Consider the following 22,288-nt stretch of genomic DNA (forward strand, 5'->3'; position numbering starts at 1 on the left):
TCTAACCTTCCCAGATGGCAAATATTTTATACACAAAAAATAAATATAAAAAAAATTGTAACTGCATTGACAGACCGTTTCCTTAGCACAAAAGACTCAGCAATATTGATTTTTTTTTTTTTTTTATTAATTTAAGCTGCATTAAATTAGTGGCTGAAATGAATGGCAATCCATTGAAGAGTTGATATATTTGGTGGTTCTACTGGCTGAGATGGCCAAAAAGAAAAACGCTATAGTTTGAGGAAAACTAGTGATTTTGGGCCATACAAATAAGACTGACTTGACCTTTTATCTTCCATTTCTACTCAGTTACCACCTACAGATGACAGACTTTCATGTTTGCCTACATTTCAAAAGCAATCAGTCAAAAAAAAAAAAAAAAAACTGTCTCTACGGTCCTCTCTGAAAAACAGTCCATTTCTACAAAAAGGCCCAGTTTAACACAAACAGTGTTTATTAGTTCATTTGTCACTTTAAAGATCTCAATATTTAAAACTCCACTCCTGCCGTCATAAAAAAAACAAAAAAAAAAAACAAAAAACAAAAAAAAACAAGAAGCTATTAATGTGTAACCACAATTAAAAATGAGTCAGTAAAATTCAGTTAGCTGCAAAAAGCCTGGTTATATTACAACCTAACACAGGCAAACTCTCAACATATCTTACATAAACTGCAGTCGGATTATTATCCAACAATGAAGAGGTGAAAACAGAGTTAATGGGTGTGATCTTCAATACCCTCCAGAGGGCAGCAGAGTCATAAATGTCTTTTTCCTGCAGATGATCGGGCTGTTCAAGATGAAAAGTAGGACGTGACTTCATTATATTGGGTACCAGAGTAAAAAAAAACACCCCTTTGTTTATTTTTCTTTGTAAAGCCAAAATGAACACTGTTCCATACTCTCACAGGTCAACACGACCATCCTGTATGGATCCAAACTAAGGGATGCCCGTTACGATTATTAAACTGATTTAAACTCTAAAGCAGGGGATTTGAAAATGAGCACACAAATTAAAGATGGACGGGGTTTTGTGTTTGTTCAGACAAAGTCTCTGGACCTCTTAATGGCGCAGCACAGCATCATGCTGAAGATCATCCCAAAGATCTGTAGAGGAGGAGGAGGAGACAGGCAACATGAGTTAAAACCACATTAGACTTCACTCTTTTTAGCTAAAATGAAACTTAAAGTCAGGTGTTATAGTATTATTTTACTGACAGCTCCTTACAGCAGCGACCCCCAACCTTTTGGGCTTGTGAGCCAATAAAATAAAGGGATGTCTACTTGCAACTAGAGATGTGATGGTATAAAAATAAAAAAAACGCATCAGACACAAAATTATTCAAAGCAGAGAATTTTTATGTCTCATGGGGATTTTTAAAACTACAAATTGGCACCCACAACCTGGTTGTGCTTCAGTAGGTCCCTTAGCTAATGTTAGCGTAGCAAGCTTTGACCACAGTAGACAGAAGGTCGGTGGTTTGATCCCCTGCTACTTTAGTCTGCTTGTCGAAGTGTTGAGCAAGATGCTGAACCCCAAATTACATGTGAATCTTATTGTGTCCTGACTTCTGATGAGCTGTGTGTGTGACCGAATGTGATATGTAGTGTAAAACGCTTTCATTAGTAGGAAGACTAGAAAGGCGCTTTGAGTACAGTCCATTCACGCCATGTAGTAACTCTGGTGTACAGGCATCCATCTACTTTTGACACAGGTTCTGGTCTTAGTGTGGACATGAGACTGTTTCATCTGAAGCCGTTTTAGAGGCCTGAAGGGGTCAAAGTATTTAATATCTGAAATTAACATCCTCACTTTCTTAAAAAGGGACAATATGCAGCTACAGGGAGAATTTCAATCTGCTTCCAACAGAAATCAAATGAAACTTGATTTTAGAAAAATAGAGAAAAGACTTACATATATTTAAATCAACATCTGTAGAGTTCTAATTTTATGTTTGTTGTGTTTAATCATCTTATTTAGGATCAATTTAAAAAAAAAAAAAAAAAAAAAAAAAAAAAGGAAGCTACAGTAGATTTTAATTTCGACATCTCAGGATTTGTGTCATCTGCAGACTCACCATGATGACACCGATACCGATCCCGACCCCGCCGATGATGTGCAATTTGTTGTTGAACATCTCGTCAATGGCAGCCGGACAGCTCTGATGGAACAGCAAAAAGGAAAGACATGCTTTTACTCCAAGTCTTACTCCGTACAGAATATTTACATCTCCTGGTGGTCATGTTTTCTAAACAGGACGAGTGCATCATTTTGAAATTTAATTCAGGTTGAAAAAATAAAATATAAAAACAACAACACAGGTATGAAGAATTCAGCATTAGTGAGGCACCCTGGTCAACATGTCGTCTCTTTGTGACCCAAGTATAAGTAAAACCCTGTCTGTTGTGTTACCGTGGTGATGAGGACCTCCAGTCCCGTCTTCTTGGGGCAGGTATCTTTAGCAGCGTCAATCACCGTCCCTGTGGGGCCACAGCAGTCCAGCTATGAACAAGAAACAGGGCCAACACAACTTTAGTTACTCTTTTTACAATAGGTGTATAATAAATAAATGCATGTTGAAGAGAGTGAGTATGTTGTTGTTGTCTTAATCTTGCTTTTTGCTGCATGGCCAAAATGTGACAACTAAACATTCAAATACTGAGAAGAGTGCAATACCGATATCTTACTAAATAAAAAGGTTCTCAAGTGTATTTGAGACTACATCTTACACTCTGCACCTAAAAACAATGCCATGCTAGCAACTCACACTGTACTTAACAGCAGTGCTTTGAGATATATGCAAATATGCTGATGAGTATAATTTTGTTGTGTATGTAATATTCAGCATCTTAGTGAAGAATGTTAGCATGCTAACATTTAAACAAGAAGTAGAGCTGAGGTTGATGGGAAATGTTTTGCAGGTATCTGGTCGTAAACCAGTACACCCAGTATATAGTTAGTCAGCCACTAGCATGGCTGAAAATCAGCCCAGAACCAAAAGAGAGCATTAAGATGTTCAGTTAATGTTTAATGTAACTTTTACATATTTCCCTGTCGCTTTTATGTTTTATGTAAAGCACTTTGAATTACCTTGTTGTTAAATTGTGCTATACAAATAAACTTGCCTTGCCTTAATGTGAGTGCACACTGATTACACAAGTGCTAAAAATACTGGTGCTTCTAGCTGTAATTACACAAACCTTCAACAGTTACAGGGTTTGTAATATGAGCAGAAGAAAATGAGAGCAAATAAATACATTGGTAATCAGGGGTGTGTGTGTGCACATGTGTGCTCTTACTCCAAAGTGAATGAGACGCAGGGTCTCTTTTAGTGCTTCCTGTTTTGTGGTTCTGTAATTTTCGTAAGTCTGCTTATAGAACTCAGTCACGTCCTCCACCACCTGAAGACAAAGAAATTGAAAACACACTCAATTTAAAAATTACTGACTGAATACAGACTCTGCCAGCCAACAACAAATCCAAAATGTGTGTGTGTGTGTGTCGTGTACCCTGTCCTTGTTGGAGAGGCCCCAGATCCCAGCAGCCACTTCCACAGCGAAGATGATGAGCAGGAAGAGGAAGAACTAAACGAGAGAGATTTAATATGTTCAGTTTGCTTGTTTGCTGCGTTGCATTACACCCATTTTAATATTTATAGTTTGCATCCATATCATACTGTACACATTTATTTTGTATTCTACTATTGTCCAGGTTTGTCAGCTCAGTCCCCACATCATGTGGAATTCAAGTGTTAATAATCTTCCCTTAGGTATTCATTTATTAAATATATTCAAAAAGGTTGAGCCAATATATAAACATTGCATTCAGCCCATCAAAATTAATGGTGTTAAGCAGATATCCCTTTAAGTGGGTGTTCAGACCGCAAAAAAAATGCTTTAGATAAAATAAAAGAAATGCAAGCGTTGGTGGGGGCCTGTTCTCAGGTACAGGTGAATCATAAAACATGATTCAAAGACTGGTTTGAAGTGACAGATCCAGGAGTTGAAGGTTTATCTGTTGTCAAAACCTGCACTAGTGTTTATAGTACTCTACTACAGGATTGTACAACTCTAGAAAGTTATAATAGTGACAATTGGTTTCTAGTGTCTTCTGATAAACTAGAAATACAGGAACTGTCATTTGGGCCATGGCTGTGAAAGCCTGCTTTGATTGCAGTTCCTCCCATATCTCAACCACATGCACGTCAAGTAAGCTGATAGTTTGAGTCAACTCCTTTTGTAAGGCAGGTTCAAACCAGAGAATAAAAAAAAACAAACAAAAAAAAACAACACAAACTGTAAAGATTACAAGTTGTACAAACATGAAGTCTCTAAACAACCCTTGTACACAATAATGACAACATTAGTTGCATCTTTTAAAAAGACAGTCTTGGAAAAAAACAAAAAAAACGTAGTAATGTAGTGGTGGTAAAACTTTCAAATTGACGTGTAACACTTCAACAGCAGAGATCTGTGACCCAACAGCATCAAGACACTCAACTTTGCAATCTGCTGACATGGCCGTCAGCAGATTGCATTAATCAAAAAAAACTATGATCAAATATGATCAGAGCTACTGTAGTGTGACATGTTTTACTTTGAGTCATCTGGTTGTGACATTTTGTGCCACCAAACCCCCCCCCCCCCCCAAAACACAAACTCCTAGTGCTGAAAAGGAAGTACTCACCAATCCCAGCATGCACGGCGACTCTTTAATGGCTCCGCAGCATCCGAGGAAGCCCACTACCATCATCAGAGCCCCCGCCGCAATTAGGATATACACACCTACAGAACAAGACAACATTATGCAAAGGCAATACGGTGGGACATCATTCTGCAGGGCATTTTTGCGATAACGATATTCACTCTACCTTAATATAACTAATCAGAATCACTGATCTACATGGACATTTGACGCTGAAATGAGTATACTTTAAACAAACTTCAAGTAGATGTAGACTGTTGGGTAAAATGTCTGTCCAACTCACTTGTGGAGTGTAACACACTCACCTGACATACTGATTTGTCATGACTTAAAAAAAACAAACAAACAAAAAAATTAAACCACGAGACAAACCTCTGACCAACCAACTGTTGTCACCTGAGCTCAAACACACGGATCATGTCACCTTTTTGGGAACAAAATCCTCCAAAGCAGGAACTTAACATTAATAAGCTGTGCTCATTGCTCTTAAGCTTATTTCTTGTTATGACAAATTTAAAAGTCACATTAGAACTGATACCTGTATTATCATGAACAACAAACCCATAACACACACACACCTTGTGATTTACCTACAGTTCATCTGCATGTTCATTTGCATCAGAAATTTGCATGGAGCATTAAAGCTAGTTTTGTTCAGGGTACGGATGTCACTCTACTCCTGTAAATATGACAGATGTTATACAAGAGTCAAGATGTGTTTTTGTAATTCCCTCAGCAAAACATCAACACCACGACAACACTGCGGAAACGCTGCTGTGTGAATTTCTAAACAACTGTAAAAACAAATTAGAAAAGTGATTTCAGAGCCATCAATAAACACCAAGCATCTTTATTGTCTTTTGATGTGGCTTTCATAATGATGAATCATATGAATGTAGGATAACAATAACCACAGCACTGATGTCACGGGTACAGCGGCCCCACAAATATTCCTCCTCCAGAGCTTCTTTCTCCCAAGCTGTTAAGATATTTGTCATTTCAAAACAATCTTCTGTCACCCAACTGCCCACTCCGCTTATCAGTTTGATGGAAGCGAAAAACAAAAGGAGAAAAAAGGGAGGGAGCGAGTCTGTCTTTCTGTGAGTTCCTCAGAGAGCACAAACGAAACAAAGACGTCCCTGTCAGCCAGTGAAGAAAGAAAGCTGTGTGCGCCAGGCAGAAGGAGCCGCCTCGCTAACTTTGGCCTCAGATGCCCTCCGTACGCCCTGCAGCCCGTTTCTCTGATCAGGTTGTTTCTGTCCCTGATAATGTAGCATCCATCGTTGCAATTTTAATCATCACTTTTTTTGATCGCTGGTAGAGCATTGGCTCCAGAATACATTGCTGACCTCCTGTGGCTCTAAATGCATGTTCTGGTAGGTCATTCGTGACCATTCCTTTGTCAAACCTTAAAACTGAAGGTGACTTTGCCTTTTCTGTTAGTCGTGGAATGACGGAGGAGCTCAGGAAAGCAAACACTGACTTCTTTTATAAACTCGCTTTTTATTGATTTTACCTTTTGTTTTATTGTATTTCTCAATGTACTTCATCATCGTGTCACGTCTGACAAACTAATCCAAGTTTAACCCAAGACTGAACAAACACGCTTTATTTTATACATGAACACCTGAGACTGTAGCCACAAAACATCCCAAAGGCTGTGTGAAGGTTTTCAGTCATCCAGGTCATAGTTATCCAAAGAAGATTAAAGTCAACTTCAACTGGACTTGGTTGAAGATGCTAGAAGATGTTTCGTCCCTCATTCAAGAGACCTCTTCACTTCTGACTGACTAGTACGGAAACTCAGCTATTTAACCCCTGTGTGGTCGTTTGCCAAGATCATCGATACCGCTGGTTCGTTGGTGCCGAACGTGGTAACAGTCCAAATGTTTCATGGCTAAGCTATCCAACTGGACACTTGTAAATTAACTAAGCTGAAGTAGCCTGTTCGTGGTACAAGTTTGACAGTTCATCAACTGTACATTAAAAGCTACAATAAATACAGCTGATTAAATGCCATTACCACTAAGACTGGGACTTCACGTAGAATTCCCCCATAAAAACGACGAAGTTTTATTTGGACAACTGGATCAACATGCAGATGGTGTCTTATGTCAGACATGTCAATATTTTATTTATTGTACTTAGGCCTACTTCAACTTAACTGCAGTTATAGTGCAAGTTCACTCATGAAACCTACTGTCATAGTACCTTTTCTTATTTGAAGCTTGGGACAAACCTGAAGACTAGCTGAAACTTCTAAAGACTGGACAAACCCAAAAGATTGTTTAAGAAGTTGCATCGTAGGTACAAATGTAAAGGTAGTAGTGTAATGTCAGAGGTCTTACCAGTGAAGAAGACTGTAGGTGAGTCCTCTCCTTCAAACAGTCCTGCTGTCCTGGAGTCAAAACGTAGCCATAGGCCCACAGCCAGGACTCCAGAACCTGCCAGCTGAATGACAAAAAAATAAACCCCACACGTATGAAAGATTCAGATGCCAAAAGATGGTGTCAGCATGGTAATAAGGGTAGAAATCTTTCAGAATGTTTAGACAACATTGAGCGTCAATGGCTGAACTAATCAGCAAGATGAATAATTCACTCGTCATCTGCATAAGACGACTAAGACTCAACAGCCACGCTAGCAGCGCTTTCGTGCTGTACTTCAGCATATTTGAGCAAAATCAGAATCAGCTTTGCCAAGTAGTTTCACACATACTTGGAATTTGGCATGTATTAAAGATATGTGACCTTCTGGAGTGCTGTGTGGCATTAAGATCATCTAAGGACAAGATAAAACACTCATCACGCCACATAGTTTAGAGCTCAATGACAACGTGCAAATGTGTCGTATAATGGCATGTATGTGTGACCCTCAGACAGGATAAAGACGCTCTGCTTAAGACAGTGAGCATTCATGCATAAGTTGCTGTGAGTCCATCTATAGATGTTGAATAAACTTAGAGAAAGACAAGTCTTTGCATAGGTAGTTTACTTAAACATAATTGGCACCACATGGCAGTTTGTGCAGTAAGTGCAAATATTTACAGGTTTCAGAATCAGTATTGACAAATTTACATTGGACTGCAAAAAAAAGGAGGGATAGGGGGGCGTGAGAGGAACGCAGCCTTGAGGACATGTTCTCTCTTGTTAGCATTATGCTGATAGCATGTTAGCATTATGCTGATAGCATGTTAGCATTATGCTGATAGCATGTTAGCATTATGCTGATAGCATGTTAGCATTATGCTGATAGCATGTTAGCATTATGCTGATAGCATGTTAGCATTATGCTGATAGCATGTTAGCATTATGCTGATAGCATGTTAGCATTATGCTGATAGCATGTTAGCATTATGCTGATAGCATGTTAGCATGTATAATAGCAGTTTCCCAAATCCATGCAACTTCTATGTACAGTGTACAGAGTATGTGGTGTTCAGACTAAGAAAGTGACAAAAGTATAAAACGGTTAATATGCATAAAGAATAAAAAATAGACTAGATTGTGCCGTTGATGTACTCCGTTCACTTCACAATTTCCGGTTAGTATAAAGCGGGGGCGGACATGAATGTCTGAATCATATTTTGTGGCCATCCAATACACACATTTCAAATCAAAACCATAAATATCAAACTGCTGATGGCACCAGAAGAAAAATTTGAATTACCAAAGTCAGTAGGGTTTTTCCCCTTTGTAAACCACTTAATAGTTGAGAGATCAGTCTGGACCAAAGTGGTGGACTCAACAACTTGGGAATCCTTAGAGGAACGCTGCTTGTGTGGCTTAAAACATTACATTGTAATTTTGTTTGTGTGCGCGCACCTCCCATTGTGTTCACCACAGTAATCATCAACTGGAGTGACTCAAAATCTCCTCAGCAACCACAAAAACACAAGTTTACGTCAACTCTTGTTACCACCCAAATAACTTCCATGATGTCTCAGAGTTAAAGCTGACGTCTGTTGCTGTTGTGCAACATGTGAGTGACAGAGGATTTACACTAATTGGCAGCATTATGCCTGAAATGTCCTTAGGGTCCTTCCTGCTACAGTCTGCTGACCATGAATCAGTGGATACACATCTGTATTGCAACAACATGCACCCACCTCAGCCTAGGACGGGAAAAATACGGCGCTGCTCTATTACAAATGAGCAACTGAGTGTTACTAAACCGCTTTTGTATCCCAATACTGATGTCTGCGCTAATACAGAGAAGAGGAGGAATAACTGAGGGATCATTCAAACATGAGCTGAATCCTACCAACCACCACCTGAACAGACATTAATGTAGCAAACTATGCTGTAATATATCACAAGTCCTTGGGATCAATTTCACAGTGCACCCTGATATTTGCCATCTGGGTTAAGCTTTCAGAAATTAGTTGTGACACGTCTAGTTGAAACATGCAACTTCAGTAGGCTATCAAAAGACAAACACAAGTCCTTGGGGAATTTATTGTAACATTATTTCTCCCACGATTGACAACAAATACACTGATTCAGCAGCTCTGGTGTCGTGTTTTGTTCCCAAATGCAACAATGGAGCGTTTAAAATTTGATAAAACTCTGATTCACGCTTCTGGCTGGCCTTTCCTTCATGGCAATGCTGGTTAAGGCTCATGGGTATTGTGTATTTAGAGCTTTCCTTCATACCAAACGACAGACACAAAATGTTTTCAGAAACTTGTTGAGCCTCTCCAACTTTGCAAATACTATACTTGACTTGCGTGCGATGAAATATGCAGATACTGCCTCTGGCAGTTACTTGCAGTCATGGGTAACTAGATTCAACAAACCCTTATTTGTCCAAAATACAACTCTGAAGAAAGGTTATTCACCACTACACCCACTCTGTCAGCACAAAACCTTATGGCATGAACTATAACTAAACTCAGGAGTGATTTGTCAGTGTTTGGTGCAGTAACGTAGTCAGAGTGAGCAGGGTTACACAAACACACCTCATCATCTGTGCCTAAAAGAAAGTATTTGCATTTGCAGAGAATTTGTCCTTGTCTTTCTGTTACCTCATGAATAAGTCAACAATCATGATTTTATCACTCCTGTTGCTAAAGGTGAGGACTATGTGTATCAAACAAATAGAAAACAACAAGTCTCTGGAAAACTTCCATCTTTACGAAAACATTCAACAACCGAAACAGTCAGTTTCTCTTGTGACCTGTCGTCAACAGCAATTCTGAAGTTAGTTATTAAGTAGGTACTTGCTCAAAAAAATATATATATATAAATAAAATTGCTGGACGAGCCCTTGCCAAGAAGGGGTTGTGGTTTGTTTACACAGCTCTTGGGTGGTGATGGGGCAGTGTATAAGACAAGCCTTTGGTGTGAGAGACCCTGGTTCAACTCCCCACTGTGACGCGTCCACCAATGTGTGCATGAGCAAGACACTTAACCCCTCGTTGCTGACGTATACAGCAATTGTAAGTCGGTTTGGATAAAAGCATCAGCTAAATGTAAAGTTTAACTGCATTGTACCTAATTTGTCTGGTAACAAGTTATAGCATTACTCTCACTTTACGCTCTGAACTTAAATTCCACATTTAGGGAATCATGCCATTTCTCAGTAAAATTTGAATCATCTCTTGCTTGCACTTTTGAAATAAGTCCAAGATGTTTTTGCCAAGCTTAGCACAAAGATCTTTCTTTACGACTGGTATTGAAAAGAGCAGTATTTTGCACAGTGATTGCTAGTGGTCGATATAATTTGGTTTTAAATTATGTGAGCTCTACATTAAACATTGAAGCTAGGCAGGAAAAACAGGAAATATGAGTGTCCTGCATGATAAATGGATGTTGGTGTTTTATGTACAGTAAATGCACTCAGGAGAGTTGCGTGGTTGTGTAGCGGTGGCGGCGATGAGCTATCTTAAGTATCCCGGAAGAAACAGCCCTTTCCCTCGAGGTTGATGTTGGCTCTCATTAACCATTAGCAGTGCAAAGGCAATTACAACAAATAAATAAATTATTGCTGAGATGCTTGGCGGCTTTTACAGGCCTCCCTGTTTTCACACTTAGCTGGTGCATTTTGGCAGGACCTTTTGCCACAACTGCCTTAAAAACACATGATAATGAAACTGCACAACGTTCCAACACAAACAAAAGCCACACTAGTTCCTCTAAGAGAGATTGCAATGTGAAAAATGTAGGAAATGTAATTTATAGAAACATGAACAGAGCAAACTGTTCACAGTAAAATTAGTCTTGGCAAGAACCCAGCTGAGTCTGCTGCTCAGTCAGTACATTTTGGAATAAACTATGTTTTTGGAGGCTTCTCCCTTTAAAAAAAAAACAAACAAACCACACAATCAGACTGGCCCGTCAGTTGTTCTCATTTGTCCACCCGTAACTGCCTGTGTCATTACACACAGTGCAGACTCAAATTGTACAAAACAGTCATTAAGCTTAGACTGTGTGTGGGTTCTTCTGACACTGTAAACAGGTAATCACAGTAATAACACAGCAGCCAGTGTGAATTTTTGTGAGTACATCTGTGTGAAGACATGAAAAGTAACTTTCAGTAAATTCACACAACACACTTATCACTATCCTGGGGATTTAAACAGACAACTATTTGAACTGAGAGAAGGTCAAATACAGAGTTATTTCATTGGGATTAATATTTAGGATTTGGAACATACAACAAGCCATGGTAGCAAATAGCTGCTGTTATTTCACATACTTTCATCAAGATTTGTCATTTTTGCAACTACCCAGTTAAGATTCAGCAGAAAAGGCTCTGCTCTTTGAGGGAGCTCTCTTACGAATCTGATCAATGAAAACTAAATCGCCCCAAAATGAGCATGCATCAACGTTGGATTAGTTAAAAATCAGCAAAACTTAGTACATGAGGATGAAGTTGGGGTGTGTTGCCATGTGTGTACCTGTATTTCACTGTGATTACTAGGCAGCTAGTAGCCAAACAGCTGATGAATGAGCCAGTGATGGTGAAGCAAGCAGCTGATGCCAATCAGTTAATGGAAGCACATGTTCAGTGCTCTGCCTGAACTAAAGCATTTCATTATCTGTTCTCTCCACAACTCTTACTGGAAATATCATCAAACAAGCAGCAAAAAGTCATCTGCCCCCAATGTTATAATATGGAAGAATTTATCTAAAAACGTGAACTGGCAAGATACAATATTTACCAAGAAGTTGTACATATGCGTCTGATGCCACTTTGTCCCCTGATTAAAGCTAAACAACAATTTCCATCAACTAATTATATGGCTTTTGGATTAAATTTCTATAAAGTGTCAAAGTGTTTTGTTCAAAACAATCCACATAGATGAGATTTCATTTAGTCAATGACATTAATAGAGGAAAAAACACAAATGTCACATTTGAGAAGCCAGAACCAAAGAATATTTGGCATTAATGCTTGATAAATGAAAAGAAAAATATTAGTTGCCTCATTTTAGCTCTTAGAGCCACGAGGTGTTATTAATCTCAATAGATTCCTGTATTAAAGTACAGCTGATTCCACCATTAATATAAATATATTGTAGGAAAGTATTTGGCAACTCCACCAGGAACTACACATTCGTAATCCCACTTCAGACAAAGTCTAATAATGTTCAAGTTTTGAGCTTGATGAAGTTGCCTTGGGCTCTGTTGTATCTTGATGTATCCTCCAAAAACAAAACAAAAGAGAAAGTAAAGCAGCAAGCAAACTTCTCACCTCAAACAATAAATAAAATCCTTAAACTAAGGTGAGGAAGCTTCCTCCTGGCTGTACTCTTTTCGGCAATCCCTAAAACCTGCTTTAACCTAACAAGGAACCAGTTATACAGCAGCTCTGTGCGACTCAGAATCTCATATCAGTTATAATCATCTCAGTTATAATCCAAAGCCAACATTGTGTGAGTGACACTACATACCCAGAAGAGAAAGTTGAACACAAACATAGCATATTTGATGCATTGCAGTGCCCCCATGGCTCCGAGTTAAAGATTAAATGGTTTTAGGAAGACAAATCCAAATGCAAGTGTTCTCTGTTTGAGAGTTGAACTGTCCTGTTTGACCCCGTGGGAAGAAGAAAAGATTTCTTTGGTGAAACACACCCCTGCATGACTGCAGTCAGGGGGCGGGACTGGGTGGAGTGAAGAGGTGCCAGGGAGGCGGAGGTGTGGACGTGGGGGTGGAGTTATATCTGTTCTAGTGGATTTCAAACAGAGGTCTCTGAGCCGCAAATCAGGGCAGGTGAGTTCAATTAAAAAGTAGGCAAATTAGAACGCCAAAATGCCAAAATGGCAGCCTGAGAACCACTTTATAATGAGGAAATCAACAAAATAGCATATGTTGGGATGAATTTTTATGATTGGACTATTTATAAATCACATTTCTTGGGATAAACTGCTTTCCCAAAACAACAAACATGATATCTTACTGACCTGTTTACCTGTGTACCTTGTACCTTGTGAAACACAAGGTTATCTCGTGATCTCGAGATAACAAAACAGTATTTCAACATAGGGGTTGGCAAGAACGTTTGTTAATGGTAATTTCAAGGTGCTGTAAGTGTATCACAGAAAACGGAGTAAAATATGAATTGATGGCCGCTTAGGACTTCCGTAGTAAACAGAAATCAAACAATTTATTTTTTATGGTGGAGTGCTGAGGATGAATTAAGAGCATTAAATAGAAGCTGCTCTTACGTCTACATTTTTATTATGGCGATCAATAAGACTGTGACCGTCTATCAATTCACCCATAATGGTGTTTTGCCCAGTAGTACTTTTTTAGTATGTTTAGCAACTATTTCATTTAAATAAATATTGTTTTTGAAGAGATTTCAGTTTTCTTGTGTCTTGTCATGGTGTCTTATTTAAATATTGATCTGGCAAACACTATCATCTTTTGGTAAGAACAGCATAACGTCCGAGCCAAAACATGCAGGATCTATAGTATTTGGTAAAAAAAAAAAAGACCGCTTCACTCAAAAATGTGTTTTGGTTATTGTTGCAAGATGAAACACCTTGTGTTATCACATTGCGAGTTTATCACAGTTTAGTTCTTCATTTTGTTTTGTTATCTAGAGCAGGGCGGTCACTAATGATTATTTTCATTACTGATTCACCTGTTCCATTAACTGTTGTGTAACAATGATTTAAATAGTGAAAAATGATCATCACAATTCTCCTGAGCCCAATGAAACATCTTCAAAACACAACAGATATTCATTTCCAAGGATAAGGAGCAGCAAATCCTCACATTTTAAGGGGCAGAAAACTGTGAATAATTAGCATTTGTCAATGATAAATGACAAAAGTTACTCAGGTATCTAAATTGATCACTTTCTGGGGAAGTCTGTGAGAAAATGATACTGGGAGTGGCAAACTGACAGAGAGCAAAAAGAAACAGCAACAGATGAAGACATACAGAGAGGGGCAAAAATAGAGGAAGTATGGATTATTGAATGGATAATCATTAACACATTAGACATCTAGACAACCTGCTTCAGTAAAAACAATATTCTGCCTGTTTTGAATATTTAAAAGCAACCAAGAAGCAGAAAATACGGTGGATGAAAAGAAATGAAGGCTTCACAGGTATATTCACACACACAAACCTCCTGGGACCAGGGTTTAGTGTTGTTTGCTGAGGTAACTCGAGCTGCTCGCTTCTCCCAGTAGGCCAAGTGAAACCAACAACACCAGCTTTGTTTCCGAGCTGCTAAAGCATCCCCCATCTCTCGCTCTCGTTCTTTGCTTCCGCCCATCTTTCTCTCTTTCTTTCCCTCTCTCTCTCTGCCATAACTGACAAACTATTTTGTTTGACAAGTGTGCTCGCTACTGTCCATGCAGCAACACGCTGGACTTGTTAGATCTCCAGACTGGATCTTTGTGTTATTTAGAAGGAGATAAAGAGAAAAGTGAAAGGAGGCTTTTGGAGCACAAAGAAGACACAAAAGGAGAGAAATAAGAGGAGGAGGGAGAGCTCTAGACAAAAGAAAATGAGGTTATAACAAAAAGGATGGACTAGAAAGTGCAAACTAACAACATGAGAAGAAACACAAGGAAAGGAAGAAAGAGTAAAAGAAGCACTGATTGCGTGTCACTGACAGATTGGCCTCAATCACGCCCCCTGTTGGAATTTATCAGCATTTTTCTAATCTGCTGCAAGTCCAAAATAAGGTTCATAAAAGCCCAAGCATGTGTCTGAGGTACTGTACATAAACAAATTCTTCATTGAGCAGTGGTGGAAGAAGCATTGAGATTGTTTGCTTAATTATAAGTGCAAATACAACAGTGTAAAAATAAGTTTTGCATTCAAATTCCTGCTCAAGTAAACATATTATAAGTAAAATTTAATTATTAAAAGTAAATGTACTCATTTGTGAGCCTCAAACTATTATTTTAATGAAAACATAAATCTGAAACGTGACAAGGAGCCACAGAGACTTGTAAGAGGTCACACACTGAATAACCACTTGTTTGATCTAATAACTCCAGCTGTCAAATAAATGTAGTGGTGTTAAAAGGAAAATCTTTAGCTCTGAAATATAGCGGCGTAGAAGTATAAAGCATAATAAAGTACCTCAAAACTTATCTTAAGTACAGCACTGTGGTGGGAATCAAAATAAAGATGTTAACCCAAGCTTGTCTGTACAGGTGATAGGTTATTTGAACTTTTGCAAAAGGATCAGCAGAGCATTCAGCACTGACTGATGAAGATGATGTTTTATATCAGGTGGTTACACACGTGGAAACACTAATGGTAGAAAAAGAAGATATATGCACCGCTGCTGAGGTCACCTCTCGGTTAGAAGAGGTCAGCCTGCCCTTCCAGTCAATACAGTCAGCTTGCACAACTGTAAGGAGTTGGAGTACAAGAATGTCAAGTACAGAGACTCCCTTAAACAAGCTGTCATCTGCAAAACCACAATAAGGATTAAAATCCTCCAATACACTTACACCAGCAATACAGTAATATTTCCCACTACAATACTTCAGTAGATGTCTTTAATTAATTTGCACTACTGTCATTTAGCCCTTTAGCCATACTAATAAATGAGCTATCACTCCAGACCCAGGACAGACTTACATTACAGGCTATGTCCCTAAAATCAGAGATTAGCAGGACGTTGGATGGAATAATAAATGTTTACCTGTCAAAAATGGTTTAGTCCACATTAGGGATTTCAGATAATTTCCCTCTCCAATCAAAGGGATTTGCTTTTTTTACTTCACTCAGATGTTTATTACATTACATTTATTCAAAGCAATACAATTGCTATTTATGTCAGAGGTCACACGCTTGGAGCAACTAGGAGTTAAGTGTATTGCTCAGGTACACATTGGTGGATGTGTCACAGTGGGGAGTTGAACCCAGGTCTCTCACACCAAAGGCATGCGTCTTATACACTGTTCCATCACCACCCGTCATGGTAATCATTTAAATTTTTCTTTTAACATTATTTTAATTTAATTAATTTTCATAACTTACTTCCCACATTTACCGTGCATCTCATTTAGTTAGTGTTTTATTGTTTTTGCTCTTGTGAAAGCACTTTGTAACATTGTTTTGAAAAGTGCTCTGTAAATAAATAAATATTATTATTATTATTATTATCATTATTATAAGGTGTGTACCTATCACAACTTTGGATTAGGAAGCCAATTGCGGTGTCATATCAGGTCAAAAACACTGAAATGAACTTCACAGTGATGCAGGTGACGTCTTCCAGCAGTTAAACTTTTAAAATAAAAACTATTTGCAAATTCATAGATTTCAACGAGGGAGATGTAATTGTAAGATATTTTAAGTTGCAGTGTGTTGAGCTCTCTTGCCATAATTCCATCGGGCTAATACTCAATCCACTCAATGAGGTCAGTTTCGGCGGTAGCATCACTTGCGAGTGCCTGATCAAGTCTATGGTCTCAACAGTGACTTTTCCCTTACTTTTCCTTTAAAAGCCATCAACAAACTAAAACTAACTAAAATAAGCACTAAAAGAGAGGTAATTTAACAACTTTCAACTACTTAGTTCATCAAAGTTACTGTACAGCTGCATGTTGTTGGTCACGCTAGCCCATGCAGCCCAGTTAGGTCATTTGTGGTATTTCCTTGTAGGAATGTCCTCTATCTAAAAAATATGTCAACAATAGATTCACAGATTAACAGAAAGACCAAAACTGTAAATTAATAAATTAAATTTGTTATAAACCGTTAGAATCAAGGTCCAAAAATTGTAGATATGTAAAATCCACCAAAATGCCCATTATATATATGCAACAAACAAAAACTAACCTAATTACGATTAAGAACTCGTTGACTGTGATGCTATGATGTATAGAGTAATAATATGTGGCAATATGTTTTGTATCTCATGATCAAATGCAATTACAAACATTATTTTTAAATAATTTGTTTGTTTGTCTGTTTAGGTCGGAAACATTAAATGTACAGATTTCTGGACCGAATTTGGTGTTTGAGATGTATCAGGATATAATTTACCTCAATTATATGTGCTGTTAAACTTTAATATGCTGACATACGTAGTAGGTGTCTTTAAGTATATCATCATCTATCAATAACAGCATGGTGCTCTGATATTTCAGCTTGTTAGTCATGGATATACAGGCACATGCGTACTCTGTAAAATGTCATAGCCATTGACAATTGGCAATTTGACGTGTGTTTGTATTACATTTTGAATGCATTTATTTCATGTTAACCAAACATTTGTTTTAGAGATAAATCCAAAAATTATTTTATGACCTTGCCAGAACCTGTGCGATCTCAATAAGTATAGGTTGATCGGTCAGCTGTCATGCTCTATCAGTCTGTCCAAGTGGATCAATGACCTAACACAGAGGATAGATTGCTTATCAGGACATCTGACTGAATCAGGTACCTTTAGGCTATGTATTGTTTATAAATAACCAACCTAACTCAAGAAGCCTGTCCCCCAGGTATTCACAGAGGGGAGGCTACTTGCAATAATATTGCTGCATTTTGTACTCATCAAGCCTGCATTTAGAGTAAGCAAGAGAGGAGAGAGAGCGCATTGCTCACAGCTTCAAGGTACAATTCACCAGTCCGCGACTGGTGAATTGTACCTTGCAAAATTGTAATCAAAACATTTAAAGTAGTAAAGTCGCCGCAAAGTAGTAAGAGAATAAGACACACCTGACCGCGACACAGACACCTGTCGGTCTGTGTCTCTGTCCTCCTCACTAAGACACTTTGCTCTGTTTGGGACGGTCTCTCTGCTCCAGCGTGCTTAATTCCCTTTCAAGCGGCTTTGAGCCGAACTTTATCAGAGGTGCTGAAATTAACATTTGTGTGGATTTGTGGTGATATTTCTGCCAGATCACAAGTGTTTTCAGTTTCGGTTTTCTACCTGTGATGAAGAGCAGCACGCTCGTCTCATCGAGTAGCCTAAAGTCGCAGGCGGGCTCTGTGTCTGTCAGACGGTCTAAAGGGGGTAGCCCGACTCGTTCTCATCTAAGTGCGTCATTACTGACGCTTTCAAACAGTGTGACAAAGCGTAATAAAGACATTTCCTCAATGCAGGAAATTAAGTGTTTCAAGCCCAAGTTTTTCAGGAACAGGTGGAAACATGATTTCTGGGCTGGGCTGAGCCCCCAATGTTTCAAGAGCCTGGAAACGCCCCTGAGTATGACAACTGTCCCCGGCGTCCTTTAGCTATTTACCACATTACCTAACATCAGAGAATATTCAGTTATCTTATATACCTCACATCAGATCTGGATTCGAATGTTTATTTATTTTACAACCTGCTACCAAACAGCTCTTCGGCATTTCCCTCTTAAAGTGAGATCCTTTACATGATGTCGTTCTGATGTGTATAAGGACAAAAAATCTAACTTAAATCACTAAAGACAGTAGAAAGCCAGTCAGGAAGAACGTTGTCACTCGTATTCCAACACATTGGTCCACATTGGGACTTTCATGTTCCCTTGATGTGGTTGTGCTGGCTGAGCATTGTAGTGAAGCTACTGTATTCCTGAGCTCTCTCCTTATGTATCACACGTCTGTCATATCCAATATAAGCCCTGATGGGTTCAAAAATATAATTTGGCTCAGCAGTGGTTTCTTGGTTAATGTCAATAGGAGAAATAACAGCAATACATAGCTACCGTAGATATGCAGCCAGATCATTTAGCCTACCAGCTACAGCCAGCTACAACCAGCAGAGCCAGGCAGAGCAGCTTCAGCTGGGCGTACAGTCAGTGGCTTTTGAAAGGAGTAAAGAACATTAAATGCATCATGTTAAGTGTCACATTATCTCTCCTTTCTGTTGTATCTGGCAGTGTGTCATGGACCAACACATTAACTGTTCCTATTGATCAGGGGGAACACAAAATGAGGTAACTCGAAAGTAGCTGAGAAAAAACTATGACAATATGACCCTTCAGGGGCTCGGCTGATGATCATCTGAAGGTTTATTAACATCTTCCATTTCAGTGGTGGTTCTAGACCAAATTATATATTTGATGGTAGGCCATCATCTGTGCATTGTGGTCAGGAATACATACTTGGGCAGACTGCATGTCCAGCCTGGTAGCACCTGCTGTTATCGCTTTTTGTGTATGAACAGTGCTGTTTAAATGCAATGCATTATGAAATTGTTATGATAATAATTTACCCTTTAAGGAGGGTTTAATTTCCAACAATATCCAAAGGAATGGAAACTTGGATTACAAGGACAAAATATTGTCTACAATGCTGCATTCAGTTTAAGTTACATTTCGAGTCAAGTAGGTGTAACGTTGAGGTGTTAAACTGATTACAGTGATCTTGATTTTACAGTAGCCTATAGATGGCGTCGAGCTTGAAGTGGGCCGGAACGCACCGGTACATTTTACTCTTTGGCGTACCGGGAAATTTTCTTGCGTACCGGGACTTCTCCCAAGCTGCCGGTCCTCTCCTCTGCCCTCTCCATATCAGGTTCTCTGGGCGCTACGTGACGCTCACCTGTTCACCTTCTCGCCTGCCTGCTAAACTCTGTCGGCGGAGAGAGAGGAGGGAGAAGAGAAGCTCGGGTGCCTCTCAAGCAGCAGTGAGATGAATGTAGTTCATCAATGTCGCTCGTCTGAACCGACCAATCACAGCCTAGATTGGGCGGGACATTTAAAAATATTGACAGAAAGGTGTCATTTACACTGGGGACGCTGGGGACATGTCAGAATCTGAATGTCTCCGTCACTTTTTGAAAGCTTTTGTTAAAAATGTTCTGAAAAACAGCAACAAGAAGTGTTGAAAAACAAATGAAACAATGCACCATAGGAAAACATTCAATGCTACTAAAATATAGAAGAAACAAATGTGCATTGTTTTATATTTATAAATTTATACTTAATTGTGTTTTCTGTCATATAAATAAAGACATTTCCTCCATAAATTGGTGCAGAAAATGTGTTCAGAATGCAGGAAATTAAGTGTTTAATGCGCAAAGTCGTTAATGTTGTAATATTCACTAGTTTCATCTTGTGGTTGAGGATAGTGCGGTGACTGTTTGCTTTACCAGGGAAACTGAAACTGCTCCTCTTGTTTAGACATTCTCAATTCAGTAAAATTAATAATATAAAGTTCAATAATAAAGTTATATCCTATAAAAGCATTCTTATAATCCATGTGCTAGCTTACTCTGCAAAAAACTCCTTGATAAAACAATACTAAAACAATAGGTAAAACAATCCACATGTAAATAAATCATTTATTTACTTTCGTGAAGTCGAAAGTCCGCCTTCGCCGTTGCATGCACGCGCGCTCCCGCGGCAGGACCAACACTGTCTATCAGGGACAACGACCACCGGACAGTGGCGATTTAACGTCCTAAAGGATTTGACTAGTTGAGACCTTTTTATATACAGTCACCTTTCGCATCAGCGCCGTATCGGTGCAAGGAAGATATATTACTGTGATTATTGTGGACTTTTCTTTCAGATTGGGGCCATAGGGGGTCCAAGGTCTGTGTTACAGGGGCACTGTAAAGCTAAAAAAGGAAACATTTTACGGTCTTTAACGCTGGTATACGTTATGTTATGACAAAAAAACCTTTTTGTTCCTCTCTTCTTAGCTAATAGTCTCAATAGCCTATTCGTCAGTTTTTTAAAAATGAACCCAATAGCCAATAGGCTATCTAGCCTACTAACCGTGAACAAAATTATTATAATGATTCAACCCTGATTAAAAAATACACACCCAATGATTCATTGTCAGTTTTGGCTCTTGCACTGAAAAATGAATTGGCTAAATTAGGTTACCGATCTTTTGAGTGGAGTTTAAACTCCAGTTTCACGAAATTCTTATAAAATATTGTGGCAGTAATAAATTATTTTGAATTTAGAACTTACCCAGAAGACGAAATTAAAGATGAAGAGGGCGTACTTGACGCACAGCTCCCAGCTGCTTAGAGCCGTCATTCCTGCTTTGTGTTTTAACGACGTTAGCTTGTAAAGAAACTGACTTTTATCTGGAAATCTCTCGCTGGTTGCTCGTTTTTAGGTGTTCTGGTCTGTCGCGGTCGTTTCGACTCCGTTCGGTCAGTTCCGTCAGTTGTCGGTTGGCTGGAGCAGGACAGACAGATGCTGCTCTGTACGTCAGCCTGCCTGATCTGTTGGGAGGAAACAGAGACGATCAACTGCTCCACACACAGAAAAACACAGAGTTTTGTCTTCCTTTCATTTTCCTGTCGTTGTTGCTCCTCTTTGTATCCTTTGTCCTTCTTACAGGCAAGCGCACACCCTTTGATTAAGAACAATGTCTAAATTGTGGGTTATTGTGACAGAAGGAGAGACAGAAACTATAAATTACAACCTAAAGCCATAACATAGCCCAACTAAAATCCATATTGGAAGTAGGTAATAGAACAAAATACCACACTATAAGCAGGAAGTCCTGTCTTTCACAAATCAACTTCTCAAATGTATTTTGTCATAATAGCAATAGCTTTATGGAATTAAATAGCTATATATACTTCAAAGTAACCAGTAAATGTACTTAATTAAAAGTAAAAAGTCCCACAAAATGCGAAACTCCAATATATGTTCAATATTTGATTAAATGTGAGTTGGGTATTGGCTCGATTGTATAATTATAATAATATTGCATTTTTCAAAACAAAGTTCTTTACATGTTTGGACCAGGCATAAAACATTTCAGGAGGCAAATTAAAACAAAATATAATAATACAAAAAGAAATACCCAACAATAATATAAGATAAAGACAATAATGGTAATAAAAACAACAAATGAGACATGTAATAAATATAACCAGTGTGCTAGCATTAATGAAAAGCTTTTTCAGAAAGCTCAAGGTCAGTTTTGGTTTTTGCAACGGATTTTTGCACACAGTCAGATAGATTTACATGTGATTGGAAGATGCATGTTATAGATTTTTTTTTTGACGCTAAGAACTAGACAAATCAAGAAATCATGCACACAGAGAAACGATTCTTTTACAAGAAAAAGTGTTTATAATAGGAAAAACACCAAATTCTTGAGTGGCAGCACAAATGTGGTTGCATTTTTAGAGTTTGAACTTTAAACCTCATTACCAGAATTGAAAATGCCACAATGTGTGTGTGTGTGTGT

At 38.6% G+C, this 22,288-nt stretch overlaps 1 protein-coding gene across 2 annotated transcripts; it reads right to left on the reverse strand.

Moving 5' to 3' along the window:
* Positions 1 to 109: 109 nt before the first annotated feature.
* Positions 110 to 21,254, reverse strand: LOC119918071 (CD9 antigen-like). Of its 2 annotated transcripts, none has more exons than XM_038738595.1 (8): positions 21,049 to 21,254; positions 7,052 to 7,154; positions 4,686 to 4,783; positions 3,509 to 3,583; positions 3,299 to 3,400; positions 2,412 to 2,501; positions 2,077 to 2,160; positions 110 to 1,105 (listed from the first exon to the last, which is right to left on the reverse strand). In XM_038738595.1, the coding sequence occupies exons 1-8, from the start codon at positions 21,115 to 21,117 to the stop codon at positions 1,040 to 1,042; spliced, it is 687 nt and encodes a 228-aa protein (XP_038594523.1). In that variant the 5' UTR covers positions 21,118 to 21,254; the 3' UTR covers positions 110 to 1,039. The 2 variants fall into 2 exon arrangements, with proteins under 2 accessions (XP_038594523.1, XP_038594524.1); XM_038738596.1 differs by lacking the exon at positions 21,049 to 21,254 and adding an exon at positions 12,601 to 12,763.
* Between the last annotated feature and the right edge of the window lie 1,034 nt (positions 21,255 to 22,288).

Source organism: Micropterus salmoides, unplaced genomic scaffold (assembly GCF_014851395.1).
Source record: "Micropterus salmoides isolate LMB-PRFRI ecotype aquatic unplaced genomic scaffold, ASM1485139v1 Ms_hic_scaffold_23, whole genome shotgun sequence".
Lineage (NCBI taxonomy): Eukaryota > Metazoa > Chordata > Actinopteri > Centrarchiformes > Centrarchidae > Micropterus > Micropterus salmoides.

Excerpts from the sequence above, each read along its gene's own strand:
- LOC119918071 (XM_038738595.1), bottom strand. The coding sequence starts at position 21,117 with ATGACGGCTCTAAGCAGCTGGGAGCTGTGCGTCAAGTACGCCCTCTTC. Across the intron at positions 3,584-4,685 it reads CGCCGTGCATGCTGGGATTG|TTCTTCCTCTTCCTGCTCAT; the intron begins GTGAGTACTTCC and ends TCTCTCGTTTAG. Across the intron at positions 2,161-2,411 it reads TGGAGGTCCTCATCACCACG|AGCTGTCCGGCTGCCATTGA; the intron begins GTAACACAACAG and ends CTGTTCCATCAG.